A 22,111-nucleotide genomic window follows, 5' to 3' on the forward strand; every position below is an offset into this window, starting at 1 on the left:
GCAAGAGATCTCCATTTTCCTTGTAATTCCGCCATAGCAGTATATAGAACAGCACTAAGTTTTTTCTTTATATTTTTCTGGAAGTTTTGTTCAACAAAAGTCTCAGTATTAGCCAAATGGAGGAAGAGGTACCAGAGTATTAAACTTGCTCAGCAACGATGAATCAGAATATGGGTTTAATGCCATGTGGTAGTGCTTCACCTGCCTTTTCTTTAACTAGGAAAGCAGAGGTGGGAGGCCACAGCTGCAGGAAGAGTAAAACACACAGGCAGGGCATAGATTTGGCCTATCTGAGGCTGAAAAGACCTCAGGCATCACTCTAAAGCCAACTTTTTTCTTCTTCTGAAGTGGATTGTCTGTGTACCTGTCCCTGCTGGAAAATCTCTCTTAGTCTCCATGAAGAAGGGTCATGTGTGCTGCTGTAGAGTGGTGCACACAGTGTCCTGGGTCTGGGCTCCTGACAAAGCCAAAATTTGCTTGATAGCTTTGGGTTGTGCCCCTCCTTCCCCCAGCACCTTGTGTAAGAGACTGGTGAGGCCTTTAAAGAAGTGGAAATGTTTTATTTGTGGGCACTTTTTTTCAGACTAAAGCAAGTCCTGACCCATGAATTCCATAATGCAGATTATGGGAGAGCCATCAGCAAGGGCTGGGGGTTCATAGCTTTGCTTTTAATCAACTTTTCTATAAATGGTTCAGCTTTCCACACTGCAGTGTTAGCACTTTGTGAGGCAAGCTGCAGAGAAAAGTAGCCATGAGGTTGGACATGAACTAAAAGCTATTTTACTTACATACTTACAGCATGCGTATGCACACACGTTACACATAACTATAAAAAGGATTTTTAATAAGTGCTCTTTAAAAAAATACTAAATGTTGATGTTCAGTGCACACATGGGCACACACACACACTCATTTTGTATCTTTTCAATGAAGGAGCAGATGAAAACAAATGGTCAGGATGTCTCTGTGAACATGTCCTGAAGGAAGAATCTGGTCTTAATATCTGTAGCTTATTTGTGTTTTAGAGAGACTATGAAGCAGATTTTCTCCTGGCTCCAGCAAAAATCTAAGAATATAAGACCAACTTGCAATAGAAATTTGATAGTTTGATTTCATTGTGACTATGCACTATGTATGTGTAACATCTTTGCACATGCTCATCGTCTGTAAAGAAAAGCAAGATGAACCAAAGTATGCTTTGGCATCCTTCTGCTTCAAATACCTATGCTTATCACACTGTACTCATCCTAACAGAACATATGTGTCTTTCTTTTAGGAACTCCTTTCAATCCTGCCAATGCAGGCTGCAATTTTGAGGAAGATCTGTGTAATTTTTACCAAGATCACAAAGATGGCCCAGGATGGAGCAGAGTGAAAGTGAAGCGCAATGTGTATAGAGCAGGAGATCACACTACTGGGTTTGGTGAATCAAAACTGCTTTTTCCTAGAAGAGTCAAATGATATATAAATGTTACATAAAAGGTTATATAAAGGTTAACCCACTGTATCACTGTTCACCTGTTAATTAATATCACTGGCATAATGGTTAGCTTGCCTCACTGTAACTCTCTGCCATTAAAACGGGTGTCCACAGCTTGGTCCTGTGTGGAACTCTGGCTGTGCTTCCCCATGTGTAAAGGAGGAAGGTCACCTGTTGAATAGTCAGGCAGGGCCATAAATCAGGGTATCTTCACTATACTACTCTGTAGTTGCTGGAGGGATGAATCCACAAAAACATGCAAGAAAATGTAGTAATAGCTTAATGCATTGTTTTTACTATAGAGGAAAAGTGGCCTTTTAGCCCTTCTGGGCTTAGGATAGTTGTCATTTTTAAGGGAAAACTGATCTATTGTGTAGTGAAACCACCTGGTGAAAGGACTGTGAATAAGTTCTGAAATTCAAACATCTCTTTGTCTATTTATGGTTATTAATTATATGTGCTAAAGTCTCACCTCCTTATAGTTGGTGCAGGGAATAATAGGCCTTGTGCCCTACCCTCCATTTTTTTGTCTCGCAGTTGTAATCTTGAAACAGCCAGTTTTCCAGTGAGGCCAGCAGGCCAGGGAATTTTTCAGGGTAAATTTGATAAGTACTTATTTCTGGTAACTTAGCCATGTGCCAGTTTAGCTAGAAGCAGACAGGATGCTTTTGGAAAAAAATTGTTATTTCCTGTCAGAGTGTGATAATCTATTTCTTGCCAGTTGGAACCATTTTTATAACCCAAGTCTGATGCAATAACAGAATCTGCTTTAATAGCAAATCAGCTGTGCTAATAGAATATGAAATACAATCATTATGCTGTCTTGCAGGTTATTACTTGTTGGCAAACACAAAGTTTACATCACAGCCTGGGTACATTGGACGTCTGTATGGCCCGACCCTGCCAGGAAACTTACAGTTTTGTCTGCGTTTTTATTATGCCCTATATGGGTTTTTCAAGATGAGTGGCACTCTTGCAGTTTACATCTTTGAGGAGAATCATGTAGTTCAAGAGAAAATCTGGTCTGTCTTGGACTCTCCAAAGGGAGTTTGGACTCAAGCTGAAATCTCCTTCAAAAAACCTATGCCTTGCAAGGTAAGAGCCAACTCTTTAAATTTGCTGAATTCTTAGAAGAGATTTTCCTTGCCTTCTCTTCTCAGAATTCTTGGTTACACAGGAATTAAACCTAAATGAGCTATACCTACAAAGTGAATTAGTATTCCCCAGGTAGTACAGTGGTGTGTAGAATGTTTCCTCCCAGCCTGGCTGCCATGGGAGCCCTGATGTAGGGGCTTTTTACCAGGAACAGGTACAAAGTTGCCCTGGTGTCCTCAACTGTAGTCATAGTATTGCTGGAAATCTCACCAGAGGAGCTCTAACAAAAGCCAGTTGTGTGTCGGTTTCTCAGCATGCTCCACATTCACTCATTTTTGTTTGCTTGTTTCCTATGTGAGTCACATCATCATTATATTCAATTAGAGATTTTAATTAATCAAAAAAGCACTGGTAAGTTCTGGTCAAAATGGGGAGTTGATCCTACTTCTCTAAACTTAACTGCTGGGTTACAATATGAAACCAGAAGTCAGTGTAAATGAGAGCAATGGGCTTGAAGAATTTGCAACGCCACGTTTGAGAGGTCATTATATTATCTCAGCAAGTTAATAACACATTGGTATTTAACATCACCTCCTGACTAAGTCCTTAAGCCATTGTAATTCCTCATTTCCACTCTTTTTACAAAGACTGACTTTTACACAGATTTCTGTAAGTGCTACTTCTGTAGTGATCCTGATTTCTGTAACAGACTTTTACTATCAGCAGGTCATCTAAGGAGGACCAGACAGATCACTACATGTTGACCAGTGTGATAATATGATGAACATATGAATGGAAGCTTGTCTTGCAACTAACTCTTTCTAAATTAAAGACAAACATCTTAAGCATTTTGTCCACTACAAATTAGCTTTTGAAATAACAGTAGTTACCGAGCATAAAAGTTCACCAAAACCTAGCTGCCTAACTGTGTTGAGGCAAATTTATATTTAAAAATTTCAGTCCTACTTGTTGGCTAGTGTCTTCTGTCAGATGCCTGATACCTTAAAGTTTCAATGAGATTTTTATTTACTTTATGCATAAAACATAACAGAATTTATAATTCCCTTTCAGCTGTTAGAGAATAAAAAAAGAATTTTATTATGCCCAGCAAGTGCATACTAGAAAGGTTTCTCATATTATCATCCCAAGATATTTGTGGAAAAGTTAAAATGGCAAGCTTATAATTTACTTTTGTCATCTGTTTAGGTATTTCTTACTGCTTCTGGAAAGGTTTAGTAGCTTATGTATCATAATCAACTGTGTGAGTAGTGATGACATCTAAGCATGACTGTTAAAACTAGTTGACAGCCTTGGAAGTGGCAGGTTTTTTAGCATCAGACATTTCCAGCATGAAATTTGTGAAGAACAATTTTTGTTTTCCTAGAAGTCAGTATATCTAAAACAGTTGTGAAGAAGTTTACTTCACTGCTTCTGAGCCTGAAGATGTGTAGGAGGGGGAGAAACACCATGCTCTCCAGCATGGTTTATTGGCCTCTGGCAAGTCTCAAAAACCTTTACTGGGTGCTTCAGGTCTTGTGAAAGTCTTCTTCCTGTGGAAACAAGTTGCAAAATGTTTCTGTTGTGGAGGCATTCCTCAAATATCACAAAATATGAGATTCATTGTGCTTTACAAAAGTCAGCATGTGTTCAGCATACCGTAATTCAGGCACCCCTTAGCTAAGTAACTGTATTTGGCAGGGGATTCCGTTTATAAAGTCTTCCTTAGACAAATAGAAGAAAATCGGTGAAGTTCTGAAACACGTTAATATGGAAAAGTACAATATATGTTTACAGATGGAAAGGTAGCATAAAAAAGACAAATATTGCCAAAGTTTAAGCATGTCTGCTTAAGGCAGAGGGTGAAAACCTGGTGTAGTTACAGGCTGTCTGCTCATAATATTCAGAAGTAGGCTCGAATGAAGTTGCACAGTGAACTTGATTCTGGCTTTTCCTTGCAATCTCATGCCCAGCTCTTCAACCTTAATACTTTTAAAAGTCCTTTTATGCTTTATTTTGTTTCTTCTTTTCTAAGCCAACAGAAGGAAATGAAGTACTACTATGTGGCACTGTGTAAACACTCAGGTTAGTTATCCGTGAAGATGTGTCTGCCTAGCACCTAGTGAAATAGCTGGCAAGAAACTCTCATTTCAATGTGGGGCAGCAGTGGAGGTGCACCAGAGCATGTTTTGGTTGATAGAAAGGAATGGTGGGAACCAGCAAGTCAGGGATTACACTTTAGGCTCCAGAGGGAGACAGGACTGAGAAACCTGACAGAAGCTTGACCTCTCTTGTCCAGTCTCCTGCAACCTGTCCTTGTGTCTCTTGTATCCTCACTGAGGCATCTTTATTTTATTTAACCTGTCCCATAGGCAACAATCCATCCCTCTGCCTCCCACCCCAATCCTCATCTTACTCCCAGCTCTGGATAGTCCCAACTTTTTTTCCCTGTAATACTGTTCATGTCCCACTCTGTTTGCCCTGCTTGTCCCATTTCTTACAAACTTCAGTTTTTCAAAAACTAATGACTTGACAGAAAGTATAGTACTGGTATAAAGACCAGACTCTGACACTTTTCTGCTCCTACTCCAAAGCCTAGGAGTGCTCAAGCTTTTCACAGATTTTTTTTTTTTTTTTTTTTTTCTTAATAGGGGCAAAATAAACCCTTTTTTCCTAGCCTTGTTCTCGGAAATGATGGAACTGTTTTGGATTAAATGTTCCAAAAAAGGCTGTAGCAAGGAAAATCTGAGCTGAAATCATTGTGTCTTGGCAATGTTACAAGCAAGTGAAAAACAGACTTTTAGTGAAGAGAGGTGGTCTCAAAATAAGATAGGGCTGCCACCTTTCCTCTAATACAGATGTAGTGACCAATGTGCCTATTTTATTGTTTTCTGAGATGCATGATATGTAGACTTGGATGGCAAGAAGTTGTAGGCATGCACAGTAGTTTGGCTGAGCAGCTTCTCGGTTACCAGGTGCGACTTTTGGATTGGGTCAGCACCTGTAGAAACAGTAAACAGTCTCCTGGCAGTTCCTTGGCAGCCAGTCAAGTCAGCGACGTAGTCGTGTGTCCTGAAGGTCATAATGATTTTTGAGCCAGAGAATAATTGCTCCAAAGTAACTGATTACCCACATCCTTCATCTTTCTTCTACTACAAATACTACTCCCAAAGCTTTGAAAACAATATAAAATGTAATTTTTTAAAATCCATCTAAGTTTTAATTTTGGTAGCATATTTTTTTGCATCGGGACAATAAAAAGATGCAGATTTTCATCTCTTGGCTTCTGTAATGGTTTTTGCAAGTTCTTTTTGAATTAGCTAACTGCAGTCTGGCACAAGTTGATGGCTTGAGTTCTGTAAGCAGGAAATGTGAAGCTGGCCAGCTGGCTTTAACATGACACTTTGAAAATAAAATGCTGTAAAGGCTAGGTAGGTATGATCCAGTTAAGCAAGTCATAAATGTCTATACATACATACATACATACGTGTGTGTGTGTGTATGTATATGTGTGTGTGTGTGTGTGTGCACATATACTGCAAATACGTATGTTGATGATGCTAGTGAGAAGGCAGGAGATTTAAAGTCCTGATTTCTCAGTTGGTACTTGCAGCACTGTCTCTTCTAGTTGATGTGAGTGCCTATGATCCTATATACATACAGTGTATACTGATTTATACTGTACCCAGTGAATAAGTGTGAGAAGGAAGAAATGAAAAAAAAATTCTAATATTTTTTATAATCACTTAAACCCTTCATGGTTTATTTTATAAGCCTCTGGAAGGGCAGTATGAAAACCTAAATCTGAAATATGTAGATTATTTTCATTTGATTGAATATACTGAAATTGATCTTCCATGCCAATATGTCTCAGGAAAATATAAGGGCTAACTGGAAGAAAATTATACATATCATTTGCATCCTTGAGAAGCTCACATGAACTGTGAGGCAAGAATCTACATTTTAATATTGTGTGTGTGTGTGTGTGTGTGTGTGTGTGGGTAAACACCATGGAAAGACATTTCTTTTGTGCAACTTCACAATGAAGTCCGAATGCCTAGATTAAAATGGAGGTTTGACTTCAGTTGGTTCTGCTTATATCAGTTCTACTCATTTCTGCTGGATTTGGGTTACCATTCTGAAGCTCAGGTTTTTGAAAGTAAACATCTTGCATTCTTTATCCACCATGCAAGCTTTTGCAATGTATAGTGCTTGATACTTTCCAAAGAGTTCATAATCAAATCCTCAGAAAGGTCACCAGTGTAACAGTCAATCCTATTTCATCAGAGTAGCTGTGGCTGCATTTTTGCATTTTCATTCCTTAAGTATTCTTTTCTTCCTCTTTGATGTTTTTTTCCTCACTCTCTTTACTTGAGTTCATCTGCTTGCTTTCACTCATCCTCTGTAACTAATTTTAGTTGCAATTGTAAGAAAGGAAAATCAAGTGACTGAGTGTTGTACTTGAATATTTGCATGTTTTAAAACAAAGAAAAGATTACTTTCTCAGAACAACTAAACACTGAGAAACTGTGCTGCAGGATGCTGTGGAGACCAATAGTATACATACATTTTTAGAAGGATTTAACAAATTCATGGAAAATTGACTTCACAGTGACTGTAAACACAGTGGTTCAGTTGTGACCTCCAGTTCACCAAGTTCTTCAGCTTTTTTTGGGTTGGACATACTATAAAAGCTTTAGGGCTGGTTTGGTTTTTTGTACTGTTTTCCCTAAATATCTATTATCACCCCGCTGCCTTCCTAGCACTTGATCTGAGTGTCTTTGGACCTTTCTTCTCAGATCATCACTGTGGTGATGCGTAATGTTAAATTACTCTAACATTTCTCTTTGGTTCTGAGAAATCTGTGTTTCCTGCTTGTCCACCAAAGTCATAGATAAATGACTAAATTAATCTTGGATAAACGATGAAGTCCTAGATCCCTGTGATCAAGTCACCAGTAAGAAAAACACAGTTCTCCAGTCAGGTGCCAACTGGAGGAGGGTAGACATCCTCATCTTCACCTCCTCCTCCTCCTTTGAAAACCTCACACTTGTGTCCCATAAAAGTGATTTTTGGTACTGTTCCAACAAAACCTTTATTGGTCTTCCCACAATAAGGTATCTACCCTAAAGAGGCTGGAATGAGCTGCAGTTTTATAGAACAGTCCTTCTGTCCTTCCTTCTCTTACTTCTAATATAAGAAACTTCTTGAAGAACAGTCACCAGAAATGCCTGTCTAAAATAAGAATGGTAGGGCTTGGAAACAGTAGAGTAGTGCTTGCAGAGTGTGAACCTTAGTTCCTGTGGTGCTCGATATACGGTTATGGAAACAGCATACTGGAAACTGAATTAGTTACTCAGTTTAGGAAGCAGCACCGAAGTAGCTTGCATCTCCACAGTAGCTAAGCAAGGTAATATGTTGCATGAAATACTACATATCTCCTTTTGGTATCTGTGATACTTAATGGACACTTTCCTTTTTTTGCTCAGTTTCTGTTCTGGGCACTCAGTATTATGATACTACACTGCTACCTCATCTGACAAGATTCTTTGGTCTATAGGCAAGAACCTTTCCCTCTCATAAAAAGAGCCAAGGAAGCTGTTTGACTGGAATGAGGATAGAGCCCTTACAGTAGATTTGTGGAAATCTAGGAGGATGGTGGGGGACAGATGAGAATATCAGTGTCCTGTATACATTTGTGTGCAGGCAGTGTTCTCTACAAGGCTGGGCAATCCAGCAAAAAGAGATATAGGATAAACACCCTGTGGCACTAGGTTATTCTGTTAGCATTATATTTCTCTTTCATTGTTTGTTTCTGCCCTTGGACAGGAAAGGTTTTCAAAAATATTTGTTCAACTGTCACAAGCTTATTACCAATGTTGTTACAGCGGGGATACTGCAACATGTGTATCAGACAATGAGGCCCATGGAAAAGAAATAGATATGGACAGATTCTTGGTAGATGTTTCTGAGATGTTTATTTCCCCAGCCGCATGGCCGGGATCTGCCAAGGAACTGTTACAGTCAGGACCCGAGGATCCTTGCCCACACAGGGGAACACAAACAAACCAATGGGGAACGAGGCTGACCAGGGGCAGGGAAACCCTGTGCCTCCCCTCAGGGCTCCCGGGGCTACATGGCAGGCGGGGAGACCCCAACGCAATGTTATCCTATTATTTATGTAGAAGCTTCCATATTTAGAAGCTTCCATATTGTATTATTTTTCCCACAGAAACTCGTTGTATTTACATGGCAAGAAACTGAACTTGCCTGGTGAGTGCCATTTTAAATCAATTTATTTTAAATGACAGAAGCTTGCAGATATTCTAATTTTGGCTTAGTATCTTACTTGTGTTCTTGATAAATGAGTTTCTGACTGTCTAAGCCAAAGTAGATACAAGCCACTTAAAATCTAGTTTAATTAAGCTGGTTATGAGTAACTTGGTCTACTCTTACAATATCTGTATTGAACAGCTGTGAGACAGTCAGAATGGTTTTCCCATCCCCGATGCTGGTGGTCAGTCCCTGGCTAACATGCTTCTATGGCTGTTTATTTGCATAACTGACTGAAGAGTCAGACTCCCTGTCTTGTGAAAACATCTTGACTGCTTCTTAGTGTCAGGTCACACTTTTGTTTCTAGTGTTCAAATTATTTTTTGATTTTATAATACTGAGTTTTATGTCACTTTCAGGAAGTTACAACAGTAGCTTCTCAGAAGAAAACACCTCAGACTCCATTATAACCATCCTTCTTCTTTAGAAAATTGAGCTTTAAATGTGTCTAATTGACATACTGAGTTTTGTGTCTACAGAGATTTACAGTTTACAGTGTGTCGTTTAAATCTAGGAATATTCATTAGGGTGGAATAAGATAAATTACCTTGCTGCAGAGGCACAGCTTGCTTTTAAGTCACCAGATTGGGCCATTTTAATGTTTTTCTTCTGTTTGGCTGATCTGGCTCTCTAATTGAGCAAGGTGTATACTTTCTGGGATAAACAAGGAAGAAAGAAAATACACAGAATATAAAGGGATTCAAGGGAGTCTTCTCTCCTTTTCTCCTGTTCTCAGTCCAAACCTCCTATAACAAGCTTCCCCATTAGTCCTTCCTTACACTGGGGGTACCTTAATGCATGTCCTCCTACTTCTTCTCCTCTAAAAGCAGATTAACTTCATATGTGCCTGAGTTTTAACCCACATTCTGCTTGTAGAGTTGCAGAGTGCTAAGGATGAAAAGTCCCTTCTACTTCACCCAGTATATGCAGCACAACCCAACATGGTGTCTTGGCAGAAGCTTGCTCGACCAGCCATTCTCATCTGGCACTGCTCATACCTGGTATCATCCAGGAAAGTGCTAAGAAAGGATTATTGGTACTTTGAGACTGAAGGCCAGGGCCATTGATTAAGCACTGCAAAATAAACAAACCAGCTTCCATAAACTGGGGCAATGCTTTGGAAGGAAACTGGTGCCCTAGCTGTGTCCTGTTATTAGAACAAAGAGAGACATGAGAGATATGTTTTAGTTTTCAGTAATACAGGCAACAACCTGGATAAGGTTTTAGCTTAGCTTTCAAAATAGGATGCAAGTCCAGGAATATCTGTTACCTAGCTTGAAACTATCAGTATGTTGTTCATCTGCCATGCTTTATGACAAAAAAAGCTGAGCACAAAGAATCCTCTATTCTCTCCTCCAACGCATGAGATAAAGTAATAAAATTTTATTTTGGAAAAATTGATCTAGCAAATATTTTAATTCAAAACAAGAACAAATGCAAAGCATCATGAAATTAGTTCTATTGAGACTGTAAGAAGGATTCAGAGATCTGACTAAGGGTGAAAATCAGTTGTTGAGTAAATCCAAGTTGATACAATTTTGGTAGGTAAAGTTCAAATACTCAAATACTTCACTTTATGACAGAAAAGGATATCTGAAACAGAAGAAGAGTGAATAAATTTGACCTGTGAACCAAAATGTTCTAGTCTGTTGCCTAAAACTAAATCAAGAATGCAACAACAAAATAAGTTGAGGGGACTGTAACAATTTTAGTACATTCACTATAGCCAAAACTGAAAACTCCGCATTCCCAAGCAGAAGCTCCCACACTCCATCCCTGTGAAATCACAAAGTCTGCTCATGGCAGTGTGTCACTCAACACCACAAAAATCAAGTGGAAAGTTAGTGAAGCTTAAGCTACAGATGGCAAAGCTGAACAAATTTACAAGTGTCACTGAAGCAGATCAATCCTTTGGTTGTACAAAGATTACTGGTTCAATGACCTTTGAGAGACCACAGTTATTGTTGTGATGTTTTTGAAATGGAGGACTTTCTGCAGGATCCAATGGGTAGTTACATACCTTTTATGGAACAAATTACTGCAATCTAAGAATAAAGAACTTAATCCTGCTCCAATGATGTCAATACAAAAGCATTGCTTAAAACATGATTCCACAGTGTGGAAATCTTGTTTCACAAATGAGGACTGACTTCACCCTTACATGTGTGGTTTTCTGAAGATTCATGGATTTAGGGCTATAATATGTCTTTAGTTTATTACATATGTTCACCAGAATGCATTTATTAAAATTCTGGTGAATGATGTTCACTCAATGTTAGTATCTTACTTCACACTTATTTTATGCATTTTTCCAAGAAATGCTACTGTTTTTAAAAGATTGCCCCTGTGTCCTGACAATGAACTTACAAAGTATGAAACAATTTTTGTCCTGTTAAACCTTGAGGCTGAGATACATCCCTACAGTGAGGGGGGAAAAGAAAAAAAAATGTGTGGGGTTTAGGCCACTATACACTGAGCAGCTGTGCATTCTGTGCAGGGGCACTCCTCCAATCCATACCAGTACCAGTTTATAAGACAGATAATCAGTAATAACCAAGACTGGTAGCACTGAATGGAAGAGTTTCAAAAATTGCTGAATGTAGGGCAGCATAATGCATACATGCTTCAAGGTTTTTGGTGTAGTCATGTTCCAGGCTGTTTTATAAGCAGATGGGTTAATAAATACTGTACAGCAAAGCAAACTGGCAAAATACCATGTAGGTACCATATCAAAGGTATTACCAAGCCTACTAGAAGACAACATACTAAATAATGCTCTAACAACTTTTAAAAGCGTTTTTGTATCCACATGAAACTTGTCAGTCACCATTTAACCTCAAATATGTAACTGAGGTGTTGTCCAGAATATTAAACAGTTAGAAGTGACACTAATCCATCTCCAATCACTAGCATAGACCTCAACACAAAGGAATTGTTTTGAAAAGCTCCTCCCAAATTATGGTCATAACCCTAGTGGTCAGACAGATGGTTTGGAGTAGTTAGGCCAAGAAAACCACCAGCAATGTCTTCACAAAATAAACCTTAATGTGTCTTCTATATTTCCAACAGATCGGTGTCAGCCTTGGCAGAAGGGCAGCTGGGACTCTTACAGTTTCTTGACATTTTATTTTGTTATCTCATGAGTGACATGTATTTTTCATGGCAGAATTAATGTTTACTCAAATCAAAGATCTGGGATGTTTTTATTAATCTTCACGAACTCAGATGAATACTGTGAATTATGCTTAGCATTTCCAGCGTCCTGCTCTATGGTATTATGGCATTGAGTAATTTATGAATAATCCCATTTTGTGCAGTAGTTTCAGTTCATCTCTATTATTCTTTGCTTTTTGCCACAGCCATTTCTCTTGCCCATCACTCTGCATTACTCTTTCAAATTTATTTTTCCATGGATAAAACCTCCTGGTTTTCAGGATAAGATAGCTGAGAATATTTGAGCTGTTCATGTTGGGTATTGCACAAGAAAAAACCACAACAACCTCAGCGAGTCATGTTTTCTCATAGACAAAAAAATACTCTAGTAAAATGGGAATTACATACAGACATATGTAATTTGCCTATAAAAGTGAGAAAATATTTTCTGTTGATTGAAAACATACATTTAGTCCCCACTGGAATCGATGTTGGCAGAATGTACCAAGACGAAGCAGATTCATTATTCCTGTTCTGTAGATTTCAAAATTGTTTGTGCATTTAGAAAAAACACCAAAATTTCAGACTCTTAACAGTACCAGGTTTTGTACCTGAAATTTCCTTCCTGTATTGCAGGTTGTCTTTGTCAGCTGGTGTAAAAGCTTCTGGGACTGTGGACTTGTGGCACTGGATGATGTATCATTGAGCCTGGGAAGCTGCCAGGCTGCTGGTAAGGCCACGTGTATTTGTCATCCAACAGCTGTTCTCCTTTTGAGTAAGAGTTCATCATACACCTTCATTTTCCAAGCCTATCCTACAGCTGCCTTCATCCCGTTGTGGTTTCTTGTCTTTTTTCCCAATAAGTATTGCATAAATCTTATTTTTGCAAAGTAGCAAACATCCAGCGAGGACCAGTTTTTGGGTACTAGCTAGCTCCTAATAAATTTCAGTGACTCCAGAGCAGTTGTATATAGGTGAATGGCCCTTTGAGGGCATTAAAATTTAAAATAAACCCACAATCCAACTGAGTGAAAAGTAGTTTTCAAATGATATTTAAGAAGCCAGAAAAGGACCCAAAAGCAATATTTTTTGAAACACAGCATTATTTTTTTTAGTCCTGAAGTACAGTTGTGCAAGGCCAAGACACAGCCTTACCTAAGCTGCAGTTCTTTAATGAAGACAGAGAAGAGCAGTCCAAGACTTCCTCTGTAGTAGGAGGAACTGAGTAGTTTTCAGCAAGACTTTACCCTCTGACATGCACAGGCTAACCTCTCTGAACTCGCCAAACTCCCTCTTCTGTGGCTTTTTGAGGTTTGACAATACAACAATTGTATCCTAATTTAGAAAATATTCTCATGAGGCAGGCACAATCTGCAGTCCCATTCTTCTTTGGAATAAAGCCATGCCTTTCCAATGGTCCTAATAGCTTTTTCATGACCTCTTTAGATGGGATTTCATGCATTCAGGCTCATAAACCAAAGAGAAGTCACATGTACAAAACAAGATGCCATTTTTCTAAAGTATTTCCAACAGTTGTCTGTTTTGCCTTGCTGTAATTTGTAAGTAACTGGAAAAGGAACCAAAGGTGCAGAACTGGTGTCTGGGTGTGTAAGTCATGCCATGGCTTGTCTCTGATGGCAGCAAAACAAATGCCTGAAAAATGCCCCAGAGGTATCAAGGTTTCCTTCTCTTCAAAAGGCAAAGGCAGCTCAGAGTATCTACTTCTGAATGACAAATTCAGATTACAGCAGAAGACCTGACAGAAGCCTCCTGGCATGCACCTGAATTATATCACCTTTTGTATGATCTAATAGAATTGAAATAATGAAAATACTCTAGTAATTGCAGCTCTGTGGTCTGTTGTAGGCTGCAGTAGAATCTGGTGCCAAGGGAACAGTGGAGAGCTAAATGTGGCATTTGATTTCAGATCACAAAAACTCCAGTCTTTGACAAGGTGCATTTATTATGCTGGAATTTATTAATCTGCTTGGGGTGCCAAAGCAGTGAAGAAAATTACACTGGTAATTCTGTAACAGAGCCTGTTACAGAATCATGGAACTTCTAAGGTTCGAAAAGACCTCTAAGATCACTGAGTCCAACCACTAAAACCAAAATACCTCGTGAGATCATCTGGTCCAAACCATTATTGTGAAGAATAATAAACTCTTTTAAATAATCCTAGTACATGTCACTGAGCTAGACCAGGGCACAGATTTTCCCAAAGATGTGAAGAAAATTAAATTAAATTTATATGACAGTTTGAAGGTAGCTTGTATAACCTTGTGGCTATTGTAAGCATTGCTAGGTAGCTATAATTGATGTCAGCAGGTGAGGAAACGCAATACATTACTTGTGTAATCTTACCATATATCAGTCTAATGTATTTGAAGTTTTAAACCATGTCCTGTCCTTACAGATTTATTGCTGCCCAGTCCTGGAAAATGCACTTTTGAAAAAGATGAATGTGTGTTTACCCAGAAGAAGAGAGGTAGTGGGAGCTGGCACAGGAAAAGGGGTCCAACTCCCACTTCTTACACTGGACCAAAAGGAGACCACACTACTGGGGTAGGTGAGTTAAGTTCCACATTGAACTTTCAGAACAGGGATTGACAGTTAATAAAAAATACTAATTAAATATTTTAAATGATAACCCAGAAGATAAAGTTTTTACTCTTCTATTCAGAAAAGTTACTAATCAAATGAAGTAAGCACATTCCACAGGGACTCATGAGTGGTTTTGAGAATGTGACATTTAATCTGAATTATCTGCAGGCCATATAGATAATCTGGTTGTCATGTCCCAAAGTAGCCTTTTCCTTGGGAGATAAAAGAAGAGGATGACTCTCCAGACCCCACAGAAAAAGCTCCTTCGAAACTCCCACCTTGTGTGAATATTCCATGAAACTGATTTTAGACCTATTTTCAGTTTATGTGGATCACTAAGTAGTCTGAGATGTGAGGCTGATGAGCTTTAGAACTGAGAGCCTTTTAAGCCTGGTCTGTGACAATGATTATTCCTTAGTTCATCTCTTAGCAGCAAGCTGTGCAAGTGGTTGGGATCTCTTCTGCATGAGCACCTTTGGTTTCAAACTTAAAAGAAAACATGAAGAATAAAAGAGATCCCACAAGCCCTTTGTCTTGAAAATCTGCTCTACAAGCTCACCAGTGTAAATTCAAGTATTTAGGCAGGTATTATCTATTAGCATGAGAGCACAGAAAACTGCATCACCACCGACCACTGCCTAAAGTGTACCCTCAGATGTACATGCAGCTGTCTCAGAATTCCAGTGAATCAATCTCTATCAGAGTGCAATTCCTGGTGTAAGAGCAACTATGGTTTTGTATTCTTTTCTGTGGCTGCGCATTTCAACAGATATAACCAAGTTTTTAAGGGTTCAAGCCATTAATTGGTAGAAGGCAAATTCATATGCCCCTCATTCCATCATTCAGTTATCACCAGCTGGAGCAAACTGAGGTGTGTCAAAAGACTGAGGAGCATCCTCACATGCCATCTGCATAAGGCAGCTGTTCTGAGATGTATGCTCTGCCAGCACACGGTGAACTCAGATAATGCGGCAACTCTTCATGCAGTCCCAATGCTCCCTTTATGTTGTGTTATCTGCCTGTCTGTCACCACGAGTCCTGGGGGTGAGATTCTCTTCAGAGGGACAGAGAATTCCCAAGGATCAGTGAGAAAGGCAGAATGCCGCCAGTGGATGCTTGAGAGTCTCTTGTGATACTCAGGAGTCCTATGTTCTGAGGCTCACAAAGCAATGTAGATTGTCTACAGCTGCAGGTCCATAATATATCCCAACATAATGTATCCTACTTTGCTAATATTTACTTATGTATCTTTTTAAGGATACTACATGTATATAGAGGCATCTAACATGGTCTATGGACAGAGAGCATACCTGGTTTCAAGATCACTAAGAGGAACATCTGGAAAACAGTGCCTGACATTTTTCTATCATATGTATGGAGCTGGGACCGGATTATTAAGTGTTTATCTAAAAAAGGAAGGGGATGAAGAAGAGATTCCTCTTTGGAGGAGGACAGGGGAACAAAGCATCTCATGGCTAAGGGGACTGATAGAATATGAAAGTGATACAAACTACCAGGTAAGACAAACAAGCAAGAAACAGTCAAACTGGAATACTGAAGTGGACTAGAGGAGGGAAGGAGAGGGAAGGGGAAGGGAGGGGAGGGTATCCCTTGAATAGATTGCATGGCTATTATTTTTTTCAGTCCTTCCACTGGTGGGATTCATGAGAAGTTGTGTCTTACCTTTACAGATAATTTTTGAGGCAATCCGTGGTGTGTCAATAAGAAGTGACACTGCTATTGATGATATTCTGTTCCAGGCAGGACCCTGTTTGGGTAAGTTTCAACATACTTTGTAAGAGACACCTGGCAATTGACAGCACTTGTTTGTAATTAAGTGGGTGATACTTCTTCCCTTGAGTCCCCATTTAATGGATTTGAATTTAGTATCAGGCTGCTGGGTTAATGCAGAACTTTTACTCTCTAATAGGATGTGAGATTATCCTCAGCATCTCAACTAATAACGTGGCTGTAACCCTTTCTAAAAAACACATGACAGTCCCATTTAAATCCAGCATGTTAATTACATTCTGCTGTAAGTATTCTTATGTATGACAAAAATACCAATAATTACAGTATTTCTTCACTCTTTATATTCCAGAAGTGGAAGAAATTCAGTTCTCATCAGGCTATCCTGACAGCTTAAATGAAATTGAATATTAAATACAGTCTGCTGAAAGGAATGAAGCACATAGAAGAATTGTATGTAAGAAACTGCACAAACTGCCTATTTTAAAATATGTTTTAAATAAATACTGGACTGGTTTGAATACACACCAATACATAGGATGAACTCGGAGCACTCATGTTCCTTGGCTTTTCAATGAAATTATTGACTCAGGGCTTCTTAGATCATAATTTTTTGGTATTATTTCCTCTTTGCATGAGGTATCAGTTATTACATAAAGGCTTCCCATTTTGCATAGATCATTCATTTTTAATTTTTTTAACATTTCTGGTATATAACTAAAAAGAGGAAATTCAAGTTGCACAATTGAAGTCCAATATTGTGTTATCTTAAATCTGCATTCAGTGAATGTTTTGTGTTGGGGATAGAATGGATCTTTGTTAAGAAAATTATAAATGTTTTGAAATAACAAAGAAAATAGTGTTAGCGACTAGTATTATCCTACAGGTTAAGTGCAATTATTCACAATGACAAATCTCTCTGGGAAACTTAATACTCTGCTGGCAATTTTTTGTGATAGTGTATTATTTTACTATGACAAATATATTTTTCAATGACAAACTCAATTCTAGTGTTCAGTATCATTCAGCATAAGATGCTGGCCTGTGGATTTATATGAAATGAAACACTTTAAAGCCATATGTTTTCTGGGATTAAAGTCTTGTTGTTTGTTTTTTTTAGTAAATAAGTTTGTTTACTCACAAAGAATGCACTTACACTTGCCCAACCACAGATGTCTTGCATTTGTATCAATAGGAAACTGAATTCACACATCTTGTTATTTTTTAAGATTTTATGTATTTGTGTGTAAGGGGTTTTTTTTTTGAAATTACTATAAATTCCTAATAAAATGTAACTTTGAGAATCATCTTATTGCTCTGCTCTAGATTTCATACTAATCAGTGTAAGGAGAAAGAGCTGACCTAACAAAGAAGCCTCAATTCATTATTTTGAACATGAAGAGAATGAAATGTGTGGGTCTCATCACCTAAGAAAGCTAACAGAAAGCAATCTAAACTGCTGCAAGAAGCTGTGTACCGAGTGGCAGAAATTATTCTTACAGCCACCATACTGGGCTCCTTTCAGAACTGAGCTTATGCTTTTCCTAACAGCTTATAAGGATCAACAGCACCTGGGATGATCTAGGCCCTTGACTCTTTAGTAAATTTTCATTTTGGTGACAGAAACAATTGAAGAGATGGTTCAATGCAATACATTCAATACTTATGTATTTATTTAACAACATAGATTGAAGCCGTTTATGGCTTCCTAGAGACTGAGAAAGAGCCAAAAGGAATTGATACCTTATCTGCCTATCCTTACTTACAGTCTCCCTAGTCTGCTTATGAACACATCACTCTTGCTATTATTCGAAAATGAAAGCAAACAGAAATAATGGACATGTTTCCTATGAATCAAAACGATTTTACAGTTGTTCTATAAAGTGCATGCATTGATACCAATATTCAGCTCAAATTGTCTAAGCAGAAAGCAAGTGAAGATGAGGTGGTTAAAATAATCAGGCTTGGTGGTTCTCCGTATGTAAATTAAATGAAGCATGAAGTACAACTGTTAGGCTCCTATATCTAAAGATTTATGCAAATCTACTTCACTCCATCACAGTAATCAGATTTAGGCTGATAGAATAAAAACATAAGTGAAGGACTCTAACCTGCGTTCCACTGAGTGTTTTCTAGGGACCTCAGTGCTACAATGATTTTATCAATATCATTGAGGGAAGTATTTATCCACAAGATGTGAGGCATTATCCTGACTGGGAGGGGGGGGAGGGAGGGAAGGGAGGGAGAGAAAAGAAAAAAAAACCTGAAACAAGCAACAAACAAAGAAAAAAGGAAGAAAAGAAAAACACACCCACCCACCCACACAAACAAACCAAAAACAAAACACCAAAAACCAAAACCAACAAAAAAACCCCTTAAATTCTGCCTTAAGTAGGGAACATTACTTTTCCAGTCATTTTTGCTGCAGGAATTAAAGAACAGAGGGAGAATTTGAAAGGTGGCTTCATTTACTTCAGTGTCTGCTGAATATCAGTTTATAGAATAGGAAATTCACAGACTAATGAAAGAATGGCTACAAAACATTTGAAAACTGGGTAAGGTGCATTAAGATTTCCCTGCTGGCAAACTTCAGTTTTATGGTGAGATAAAAAAAAAAATATTCTATTAGCTCTGTCCATCTGGGACATGCAGATAATTTCTGTCCTGGATCCATTTTTATTTACTGTTTTTTCTTTTCTTCACTGCTGCAGTAGCTGTACCAGGACCACAGCAGGGCAAAGAAGAGTTCTAATGAGACTTGCCATACCAGGCCTGTTTAATGCCTGAAAATTTCTTCAAAAGCTACTGAAGAACTTACAAGTAATTGCTTTGATCCCAGTTGTGTCACAATCTGTAAAATGGAAATGAAAAAGAAACCCTGAAAAGCAGCTGTAACACCCCAAGCAGTAATGGGCTTGTATTTGATTGCTGTAAATGTAGCTTTGTGGTGGAGTGGAACTCAAGTTGTCCTGAGATCAGTGGAAAGTCCTTTTACTGTTCTGTTTAATATAGTCCTCATGTTTAATATTGTTTTTATTCTTTAAATACTGTCCTATTAGTTTTCATTTTATCATTATCCTTATTAATTTTCAAAAAGAGGGCCAGATTCAGATCTCAGTTACATCAGTAGAAATCCAGAATAACAACATAAAATATCACTGTTATTCTGTCTGTATAAAGTAAATGAAATGGTACTCTGACTATGGTGTCACACCAAAATAAACCTATTTATAAACCTAACTTTACAATCATGAAGATTCACAAAGACAGCCCAAGCCAAGCATTAAAAGACTTGGCATTTTACCCACCCGGGTGTGAACAGAGCTTGCGAGTGTGACTGCCCTTACTCAGGAGACCCACAGCTCTGAAGGAATGGTGGTGTAAGGGCAAAGACTGGAGAGAGCATGCTTCTCCTGCAACGTGACAGACAGACAGAGTCCTGTTCTTCCTCTCACATTTTGAAGAAGAGAAAACCTGCCTCTCATCCCACCTCAAACAAAACAGGAGCTATCTGTTGTGGTACATTCCCCTGCCACACTCCTCAGCCTGGGCCACTCAGGAATTGTTCTTAGGCCCCAGCCTTGATTCATGGCTCCCGTGAGTTAAGTTCACCCTTGAGCTTACCAGAAACACCCGTGAACTTTTGCTGCCAAACCAGCTCCTGTTGTTTGACAGGCAGTCTTGGAATGTTATTTACCCGGACCATTAGCCTGAATCACGTAATTACAGAGTTGTTATGGTTGGAAGGGAGCTTTGGCGATCATCTATTCCAACCAGCCCTGCCAAGGCAGGGTCACCTACAGCAAGTGACACAGGAACGTGCCCAGGTGGGGTTTGAATGTCTCCACAACCTCCGGGGGAAGCCTGTTCCAGTGCTCTGCCACCCTCAATGTAAAAAAGTTATGTTGAGGAGGAACCTCTTGAGCTTTAGTTTATGGCCATTGCTCCTCATCCTCTCTCAGGGCACCACTGAAGAGTCTAGCACCATCTTCTTGGCAACCGCCTTTGAAATAGTCGTATACATGAATCAGATTCCCTCTCAGTCTTCCCCAAACTAAACACGCCCAGCTGCTCATAACGTTGTAAAGTACGCAGGAAACGTAGCGGTGACTGGAACAGACGGCCAGAGGAACGCGGGACTCCGCACCAGCCCAGCCCAGCCCAGCCCCAGGCAGGGCAGAGGCGCCGCACCCCCTCAGCCGCAACGGCCGCAACGCCCCGCCCCGCCCCGCCCCGCCAGCCAATGGGCGCGGCCGCCGCGCGCTTCTCGCCAATGAGAAGCCCCAGGGCGGGTCAGTCCCGCCCCCTCGGCGCGGAGCGCGCGGAGCGGGCCCGGCCCCCAGGGGGAGGGACGGTTGGGTTTGGGAGGGGGGAACATGGCGGCGGCGCGGGAAAAGGGGAAAGCCGTCTGGAAGTCTGTGAAGGGTGGTGAGTCCCACTCCCCCTTCGTCCTGGGCTCCATCGTCAGGATCTTCATGGAGAACTTTCTGTGAGTGAGCGGGTGGCGTTTCTCCTCCCTTGAGCGGCCGCGGCCTGCCCCTTCCGCCCCGCCGTAGAGGGGCCGAAACAGCGGAGCGGGGTCGCCGCGAGTACCGTGGGTTACGGGGGCTGGAGGAGGGAGTGCGGGAACCTGTAGAGTGCTGCTTTTCTCGGAGTGGGGAGCTCGGAGACACTGCTAAGTGGGTTACGAGTCCCAGGGGTTGTCAGCGCAGTGTCGCTACCCTGGGGGCGCGTTCCCCGGTGCCGGCCCGCCTTCCCCAGAGGTGGTGGTTCCTGTTGGCTGTGCAGCCTCTGCGTGCTCTTTGTCTCTCAGATACCTGGTTGCCAAGCAGTGGAGAAGGGGAGATGCAGAAGATGCTCATAGGGCAGTGGGGACAGGCCTTGAGACCCATTAGAATGAAGCGCGTGTGGTCTTTGCACGTGTTTTTGCCAGCTATATACTGCGAATGTCATTCTTTTGGGGCGTATTGTGGTTACCAGCAGCAGTTGTCGGGGCATTTTCTTACGGCTCCATGCCAGCCTTGAAAACCTTCAGTAGTGTAGTGCATGGGTCACGTGTTAGATGTTAATTGAATCTCCAAAGAGAGTAGTTTAAATCCTCATTAAGGGTTCAGATACCTTCTCTTCCACAAGTACATGGTTTATAATATTGTGTTGCCATTAACTGCTTTGTACTCCTGCTTTGGTGGTGGTAGTATTTCAGCTCCTTTCTGTGTTTGGCACAATGCAGGAATAGAACATCAAATGATACAATTCTTTATAAAGGTAGGGTGTTAATTTGATATGAGTTTGCATGGGTGGGTTGGGTTTTTTCCCATAGTTACTCTTGCAGTAGGCATGCTGGATGCACATGATGAAAGATGTCTAATGGAGTTAGGAAAAAACCAAACACTAAGGGCAGGCTAATACTGTAACTCAAGAAAGCTACTGCATGATCAATTTTCAGTCTTCTTTTTGATGCATGAAATAAAATTATACCCTAGTAAGTTCAATAAAAATTGTCATCATGTTGCTGGATTTCATTCCTTATAGTCACTGATTTTAAAGAAAGTTGTAGTGAGTACTCCGGCTGTTAGGTATGTATTTCACAGTGTTGCTCTGAAATGTTAATTTTCACTCTTGTGACTTTCTGACAAAACAGTATTTCAGGATTGAGTCTAGATGAGGTAATTGTATCTGTTTAATAGAATCATGAAGTGT

General features: G+C 39.9%; 2 protein-coding genes across 3 annotated transcripts in view; both read left to right on the top strand.

The window, feature by feature from the left end:
- MAMDC2 (MAM domain containing 2) overlaps positions 1-17,718 on the top strand; it is a 56,149-nt gene extending 38,431 nt beyond the window's left edge. The window contains 7 exon segments of the mRNA XM_069001179.1: positions 1,277-1,423; positions 2,310-2,575; positions 12,695-12,788; positions 14,475-14,627; positions 15,920-16,179; positions 16,354-16,438; positions 16,764-17,718. Coding sequence (XP_068857280.1) covers positions 1,277-1,423; positions 2,310-2,575; positions 12,695-12,788; positions 14,475-14,627; positions 15,920-16,179; positions 16,354-16,438; positions 16,764-16,825 — 1,067 coding nt within the window. The 3' untranslated portion in view covers positions 16,826-17,718.
- A 3,058-nt stretch (positions 17,719-20,776) lies between these two features.
- The window catches only part of SMC5 (structural maintenance of chromosomes 5), a 43,022-nt gene continuing 41,687 nt past the window's right edge, over positions 20,777-22,111 (top strand). For both annotated transcript variants that reach the window (XM_069001292.1, XM_069001293.1), the window contains exon 1: positions 20,777-20,900. In XM_069001292.1, the coding sequence (XP_068857393.1) occupies positions 20,788-20,900 (113 nt within the window). In that variant the 5' untranslated portion in view covers positions 20,777-20,787. The remainder of the gene's footprint in view (positions 20,901-22,111) is intronic.

The sequence above is a fragment of the Aphelocoma coerulescens genome, assembly GCF_041296385.1.
Source record: "Aphelocoma coerulescens isolate FSJ_1873_10779 chromosome Z unlocalized genomic scaffold, UR_Acoe_1.0 ChrZ, whole genome shotgun sequence".
Lineage (NCBI taxonomy): Eukaryota > Metazoa > Chordata > Aves > Passeriformes > Corvidae > Aphelocoma > Aphelocoma coerulescens.